The sequence below is a fragment of the Sinocyclocheilus grahami genome, unplaced genomic scaffold (assembly GCF_001515645.1).
Source record: "Sinocyclocheilus grahami isolate Dianchi unplaced genomic scaffold, SAMN03320097.WGS_v1.1 scaffold1830.1, whole genome shotgun sequence".
In the NCBI taxonomy this organism is placed as follows: domain Eukaryota; kingdom Metazoa; phylum Chordata; class Actinopteri; order Cypriniformes; family Cyprinidae; genus Sinocyclocheilus; species Sinocyclocheilus grahami.
Window position 1 is genome coordinate 56,915 of NW_015507009.1, and position 8,768 is coordinate 65,682.

Genomic DNA, 8,768 nt, shown 5'->3' on the forward strand with positions numbered 1-8,768 from the left:
TAAACATTTTAAATAAAGAAATTTCAATATCGCCCATTATTCACTTTTAAAAGATCACGAAATCAATCAGATATGATGGTAAACTCGGATGTAGTAAGGAGGAAAAAGTTTGCTTATATACAAGGCTGTTTCCCGTGTAGAAACTGTGCCGCCTGCAGGAATTTGGTCAAGTGTAAAGAGTTTATATGTCCAGTAACACGGAAATGTTTTAAAATCACATCTTGTATTACCTGTTCAACTCGTAATGTGATCTATATGTTAAAATGTCCCTGTCAAAAGATATATATAGGAAAATCTTTGCCAGCAGTTGAAATGACGAATTAATGCACATAAATCTAGTATACGATGACAATACATAACCTCTCCAGTAGCGAGACATTTTAACGAATTGGGACATGACATTAAGCAATTGGAATGTATAGGAATAGAGGAAGGTTTTGGGTCACGTAGAGGAGGTAATATAAATAAATAACTATTGAAACGAGAAGCATTTTGGATTCATAAACTTAAATCACTGAACCCAAATGGCATGAATGAGGAATTAGATCTTTCTTTCTTTCTTTCTTTAATGAACTATGGTTGGTCGTATTCATTTTTAATATTGTATATAATAAATTGAGTATTTACAGTGTGAAAAACAATGATTGTTTATGACGATGTATTTCTGATGTTCTTAATTATAGAATTTTCCATTGTTATACAATTTAAAGTTAATTGGTGGAGTAGATATTGATGATTGATAGGATAAACTATAGGTTTGTATAATAGTGATAAATATGTGATCTTAAATAACTATTGTTTTAGTCACGGGTATATTGTGAGGTGTATTATAGTGGATGTGACGTTGTGTATTGAATATATATACAGTATATATATGTATGTAAATTGTCCAGGATTTAAATGGAAATGGTTTAATGATTGTGGTAATTGAACATTGGCTAATGAATGATGATGTCAATATAATTAGTGAATTGAAAAGTGGGTGGAGGGATTGAATTGCTTTACACTCTGAGGAAGACTTTGTGCCAAAACGTTTGTGTCTTTTCCCATCAGTGATGAATGTAAAATAAAAGAAAAAAGAAGATTGCTCTTGTGAGTGCGGATCATAATTTCCTATACCCTACATGAATTAGCCCATATGAATCTCATATAGAACCTGAATGGGGCCCAACTGGGCAACATACCTGTATAATATTGTATTTTAGTAGGGCAGTCGTGGCCTAATGTTTAGAGAGTTGGACCCGGACTGGCCATCGGGAGCACCAGGAGAATTCCCGGTGGCCTGCCATCTGATTTGGCCCGCTGGCCAGTTTTTAAATTTTTTTATATGATTATTTTATATTATTGCCTACCACGTGTACTAAAGTGATCATTGCCGAGTTTGACATTCGGTAATAAATCCTGAATCATTTAGTCTTGACAGTGTAATCAAGAAATGGTCTTGCCACTGTGGTTGAGGTGCTGCTTACTCGAGGTGCAACGGTTCTGGCCATTGATCAAGATGGTGAGTTTCTCCATGCCCATCACATTGCCAAGAGAGTATGGGATGATATTAGACTCAAAATGATTAATAGATGCACGCACAATTATCCATGCACTGCATACATTTTATACATGTGTCTTACTAACCACAAACAAATGCCTTTCAATTTGAGTCTGTGGAATTCGGGATTAAATGATCTGATGATGTGCAGCGATTTGTACAAATACAAACATGTTTGTGAATAAAAATGTTCTGTTCTGCATTAATATATCATAAATTGCTCATGTAAAAAGGAATCTGTGCATACGTGGATCAGGTGACACGCGTACATTAATTGATGTCTAGTTCGAGTCGATCTTGTTCGGTTCATTTGGACTTTGAGACTTCATTTTCGCAGTTTACAGCATTTCACGTCCCCCACACACACAACTACCAACGAACAAGGCCCAGTGCAATTCATACACGATTTGAAAAATTCACAAATGTGCTCACTACACTGAAACAAATGCTTTTCAACCGGTGTCTGCAGAGTTAAGAATTACATGAATGTGCAGAATTTTGTTCAAATAGAGACATATTTGTGACAAGGAAGGAATAACTGACAAGGTGCCATTGAATTACAGAATTCAGGTACCGCCATGAAGTTCTTGTTTGGCAAAATTAATATAAGCTATTCTGGGTCTTAAGACAAGTTAAGTTAGAACAAGTTCAAACCAAACCAAAAAGCCAAACCAAAAAGAAACAAAGAAAACACAATGTAACATTCATGAAACCGTACTCAATGTAATGCGCACATGTGAGTGGTGCTAGTGCCATCTAGTGGTGGCTGATTTTCTGTGTCTCAGCTGTGTGTGGATTGGGCTAAAAGGGCGGAATGAATGTCTCAAAATTCAAATGAATCAAATAGAATCGACTCAGAAGAGATGTGAATGAATGCACACGTGTCGCCTGATCCACAAATGCACATTTTAATCGCTACCTGCACAAATTATGATACTTTAATACAAACTATAACATTTGTATTCACAAATATCTCTATTTGAACAAAATGCTACACATTCATGTAATTCTTAACTCTGCAGACACCGGTTGAAATCGTCTCGGGTTACGTATGTAGCCCTGGTTCCTCGAGGGAACGAGACGCTGCGTCGAGAACGCTAGGGGAACGCCTTCAGTGACCCACGCTCTGAATCACATGTGAAATCAGTCCAATAGCTGAGCGGGACGTCACGGCGGAGGACTATATATGAAAGCATAAATGTATATAAAATTATTTTTATTTTTACAAATGAATGCAATAAATCTTGATCTGACACACAAGGCATACAACTGAAGGCAAATGGAGTACCTTGCATGTCAAAAAACTGACTCTAAAGGGGTAACCTGAGCATTAAAAAGTGAGAACGTTTTGGACTGCGGGAAGGGTAGAAAGGACATTTTGCTGCTTTACTCCAGGAGTTTTTAGTTCTTTTCATTTACTATGCTAATACATGTTAGGGAGCTAGCTAATATAATCTTGGTGACTCCAGTGCCAGCTCCTCGAAAGCGTCTTGCTGTGCCTGCTCCTCCAGAGCACCCCCCCAGTGCCAGCTCCTCGTAAGCGCTTCACAGTTCCAGGAGGGCTCCAGTTCCCAGAGTTTTCCAGAGATCCTGTCCCTCGCCGACCTCATTCGTTCCCCGGACTCCTGCAAAGGATCAATCAAACCATTACCCAGAGCTAAGAACCCAAGAACTATCATTATCTTCTGACTTACCTGCCATCTGTCTTCTTCCCCTGCTGTTGTCAATAAACTATCCTGTTTGCACTCTTACCTCGTGCCTCTGCCTTGAACTGTGACAATGAGAAAGATTGAAATGAAGATTGAAACAATTAGAAGAATTCTGTTCTGCTGCTGAGAGGTGGGCTCCGGCCAAGTCTGACTCTGGGTCACAGGATCCTAACAAACCAAAAGGTCTTTTATGTTGTTACAACTGATTTCAAGATTTGTTTGTTCTGGTCTGGGTAAATCCGTGTATCATTCGATCATTCATTTTTTTATTTAATATTGAAAGTATAAAAATGAGAAAACGGCTCCTTTTTAGTTTTTTAGTTTTTTTCCAAAAAACGAAAAACGAGAATTCAGCTTAAATTTTAGTTTTTCGTTCATAGGTGGAAAAATTAATAAACAGCTTGAATATTCAATTTCTACATGTGGGCGGGAATTAAACGCCCCTTTCTGCTGATTGAAAAAAAAAAAACGAAAATCAGGATCAGTTTTCTAATTTTTCTACTTTCAATATTAAATCAAAAAACGAATGACCGAATGATACACGGATTTGGGTGTAAGCAAAGTGGCATTATAGTCATTTGGGATTCTGTAACCAGAAAACCACCACAGTGTGTGTGTGTGTGTGTGAGTCTCTGGAGCTCTGCACTAGAACTCTCACATGCTGCTGTGTGTCTCTCTGCTGTCAGGTGTGCATCTCTCACTCTTAGATTCATCTTTGAGCAATTGATGTTATGTATTTATATGAATTGGAACTGAATTTAATTCTGAATTGGATTCTCATTGTTTAATTATGTAATTGGCACGATACATTTTTACCTGACAAATAAAATGTTATATTTGAGTTATTCAGATGTATTCTGAAATCATTATGACTAGTAGATCATGTGGAGGCTGACAATTTAAGCTGATTTTATATTGTATCACTTAAATAGATCAGTTGTGTTTTTATTTTCTTCTGGTCTTGATGTGTTTGCTGTGTAAAAGGATCTTCAGGTGAGACTGATCTCAGCTCAGTCATTAAATCTCAAGAGCTCATGTCATCAATCACATTTACCTTCATTTCAGCTCCAGTCGTCAGATTGCAGGAATTACTAAATGCGTATTAATAAAGGTGCTGACAATGCCTGAGAGAACAGACTTTTGTCACATCTCCATTTCTCTTGTTTATTCTTTTACTCTGATCTGTTTCATACCTCTTCGCGTCTCCAAACACTGACAGTCAGCATGATAAACATACGAACAAAGAAGATTTGATAATGACAGACACTGAAGAAATTATGTGAGCTTCAAACACTCACCAACAATAAAGAGCAATAAATATAACACATTTAAGTTTTTGTTTATTATTAATATTTGTTTATTATCATTGTTCTTTTGTATTTTATCCAAGGTTTTATATCATTATATTTTAACATTTCAATGCAAGTTCATTTTGAATACTATTAGTTAAAAAATGTACCTGAACAAATCCTGACGTTCTTGTCTGACCTGTTTAAATACACCCAAAGGTGACCAGAAACTCCTCTCACAACACTTGCCAGAAAAAGACTGACGTATTATTTTTCCTTTCTGTTGTACGGATTTCTCTACTGACAAAAGCAAAAAAGAATCAGCGATCAATGAAGAACGAAGAAAAATGCTTTAAATAAGAATTTTGGAGAAGTTTGTTGGTGACGACAGATCTTTGTGATTTTTGTTATTATTCATTTTTGAAACCATCGTTCAGAAAGTGAAAGTTCAGATTATAAGAGCTTAGATAGAAAATGGCTTCACTATATGAAGATGATATTTCTTGTCCCGTGTGTCATGAAATTTTCAAGGCTCCTGTTCTTTTATCATGTAGTCACAGTTTCTGTAAAGAGTGTCTTCAACAGTTCTGGAGAACCAAGGATACTCCGGAGTGTCCTGTCTGCAGGAGAAGGTCCTCAAGAGAAGAACCACCATATAATCTTGTGTTAAAGAACTTGTGTGAGTTGTTCCTGAAGGAGAGAAATGAGAGCCGTTCATCAGGATCTGAGGAGATCTGCAGTTTACACAGTGAGAAACTCAAACTCTTCTGTCTGGAAGACAAGCAGCCGGTGTGTGTAGAGTGCTTTATTTCACAGAAACACGTCAATCACACAGTCAGGCCCATCAGTGAAGTTGTTCCATCATATAAGGTAAGAGAAATTACTTTTCAAGGGGGAAACAAATTTCGAGTTGTCTGGAACACAGCATTAGTAACGACAGGGGCAAATACATTTTCATGCAGGCCCAGTTGGTATTGGATAACTTGCTTGCTTTAATAAATAACATTGTCATTCACAAACTGTGCTTTATGTTTGCTCAGGTTGCCTTTTGTTCCATGGCAGGTTTTAATTTCTGAATCAATTTAGCATGAGGTGTACACAAAAACAGGAGAAAATCAGGCAAATACTTTTGCACTGCATTATATGATCTAGGGATGCACAATATATCGGCCAACAGAATGGTATCAGCCGATAAATGTTCGTTTTTCTGTTATCATATCAAACCGATAAGAGAATTTGGCCAATATCTTAAAGCCGACTGTAACAAAGTTCGTAAATCGGGAAGAAGGAGGCGGGAACCGGTGACCATTTAAACGTAAAACTTTAATAAATAAATAAACACAAAATGAAAGTAAAAGCGGTAGCCCCTCATGGACCACTGCCACATAAAACAACAACTTAAAATCCAGGCCTGGTCTTCTCTCGTCATTCACTGTCGACACGCCTCCTTTTATTCTTCCAGAGCTCCTCCGTGGGACTCAAGACCAGTGAGTGGCGCAGGTGGCGCTCATTATCATTACTCCACTGGCCTCGCTCCGCTCCCATGGCTCTCGGCCCCGCCCCTCTCGTCACACCGATAAATAATGCATTATTTCCTGCAGAGACACTTCCGATGCGCACTGTTCGCCATGATGGTTTTTAATTGCTTGAAATATTATTGGAATCACTTGGAAAAGGAAAATACAGTGAACTGCAACATGTGCAGGGCAAGTCTGTCATATTATAATGAGATCATTAGCTACTGTAAAATAATGTTACGGAATCTTTGTTCTGCACTGAACTGCATGTGTGGTAGGGCTATAAAATTACAATTAGAATTGCGAATATTTGTCTAATTTAAAATAAAATCCACATTCAAATGCAAACATTTTATTCAAATTCACTGCCCCCTTTTGTAGCCACAGGAGACAAAAGCTTTTTCCACCTAACTGAAATTATGTCTTTTAAATTTGAATATAACTCAAATACTAATAATATTAAGTATATTAATATTTAAGTATAACATTCGTATTTAGTTTTTTAGCCATTTTGACAGCCCTAATAATTAAGAGGAACTGTTTGAAGGGCAAACATTTGTATAACAATTTAAAACTATGTCAGTGGGCAAATATATTATTTGTCAATACCAGCTCTACTTTGATTGGTAGGATTTTCATTTTCATCTTTGTCAGTGAAGAAAATAAACAAATGGTCGACTGATATTTATATCTTTTATGAATCGTTTTAATAAAACAAGTTACTTTACTAAAGGCTACCAAAGCTACGTAATTATGTTTAGTAAATTCACAGTATGTGCCCATTCATTATTAATCATATGCCTAATAGATGATGAAAACGGCTTTGTTATTGTTTCTTGTTCCTTGTTCCTTTACATTGGCAGTTACGAATCACATTACATGAATCGAGTCAATTCAAATGGTGAAAATAGACAGGTTTGTTTACATTCCTGATTATTTTTGTCAGTCATTTAAAGTTTCTATCATAAAACAGCTGTCAGATATGAAATGTTTGGCTAATTCTTATCTCACACCCGCTAACTGAAGCGTCGCGTTGAAATTTGCGCTATGCAGCTTCTGTGAACATAAAGCCTGCCTACTTTGATTTGATTGGTCATCTCAGATATTTTTTAACACTGAGGAGTGGTGACCATCACCATGACAGAAGGCTGAGGAGCTCAGATGAGGAGGTTTAAGTTTAATCTTGGTGCTGTGCAATATCTTACAAAATAAAGGAGTTAATACTATATTAGGCAATTATTTCACAAAGTACACCTTGTCACAAAGTACACTTTGACATCTCCGTCGTTTGAACCCCATTAGTTCAACGATTTAAGGCCGTTGTTAATGATGTCACACGCATGTGGTGGAGTAATAACTGCTGCTAATGAATTGATTCGAGATCTCTGAGATGCTGCTGTATTGAACATGGCACCTGATGACTAATTTACTATGTTTTGTTCCCTCTCATTTTGCTTTACTTGATGTTTGATTCATTGCGGGTTTCCTCTTACGTCATACTCCAGGGTTCCCTTAGGCATTTATGCACATGCGCACTCTTCAAAAACGGCGCTTATTGAGGACGCGCTAAAATTGATCGATTAAAATGTATATATTTAAATAGAATGAAAGATATAGATTGTATTGCATGTTAGCTTGCTTATTGTGCCCAAAAGCATAATTTATAAATCAATGCTTCTAACCACAGGTCGAGAGCTGTAGTTCCAACCACGCAAGTTTGCGGCGCTGTTTGCGAATGTTCGTTTGAACTATGGTTTCGGGAAACACTGAAACGTTGAACTATGTTGTTAACGACAGAACTTGCGACCATAGTTGGCTAACTATGCTTTTGGGAAACGCACTCCTGTCTAGCGCATTACTTAGTTCGAGTTCACTTGTGCATTTCTTTTGGTTGAGTGAACGCTGTGCGCATTGTTTGCCGCTGCTCGCCGACCCTGTTTTATTAGTTTTAACAGTTTTATTGCTAACTATTGTTTCATTTTATGGGGATTTCGTTCTGACCGAGTCATCTCGATCTGAGCTATTCTAATTAATTCAAGCTGGTGCTAAAACTGACCTGGGAATTTTGTTCTGCTGCTGCTGCCCCGCTGCTGGAGTTTGGACATCTTATGGTGCTTTTTCCACTGCGTGGTACGACTCGCCTCGGAACGGCTCAGTACGGCACGGCTCGGTTTGCGTTTCCACTGCAGTTTAGTACCGCTTTAGAGTGGGCGGGATTATTCACATGTCGTTATAGTTGTGCCGCCTCTATTGCCGTGACTCCTGAAAAACGTTTTTATTGTTCTGCTGCTGCTGCCCCGCTGCTGGAGTTTTGACATCTTATGGCGCTTTTTCCACTGCGTGGTACGACTCGCCTCGGAACGGCTCAGTACGGCACGTCTCGGTTTGCGTTTCCACTGCAGTTTAGTATCGCTTTAGAGTGGGCGGGATTATTCACATGTCGTTATAGTTGCGCCGCCTCTATTGCCGTGACTCCTGAAAAACGTTTTTATTCCGCGTCGACCCATCAAGCTCTGGCTGGATCCGCTCCTCTGCTATCAACGAGAGGAACGTCTGTTCTTCCTCAACAGGGAGAACAGCCACTTTTTGGTTGTTAAAAAAAGGTGTGCTCGTTCAAAACAGTTGCGTTCGATCCTTCGCTGGCTGTGCTGATTTAAATCTAGCGGTTCTTTTGTGTTTGTGTCGCAAGTTCAGTGACGCAGGTAGTGAC

The 8,768-nt window shown here is 38.2% G+C and overlaps 1 protein-coding gene across 1 annotated transcript in view; it reads left to right on the forward strand.

The window, feature by feature from the left end:
- Positions 1–5,015: 5,015 nt before the first annotated feature.
- The window catches only part of LOC107572896 (tripartite motif-containing protein 35-like), a 21,226-nt gene continuing 17,473 nt past the window's right edge, over positions 5,016–8,768 (forward strand). The window contains exon 1 of the mRNA XM_016259325.1: positions 5,016–5,411. Within this exon, the coding sequence (XP_016114811.1) occupies positions 5,016–5,411 (396 nt within the window). The remainder of the gene's footprint in view (positions 5,412–8,768) is intronic.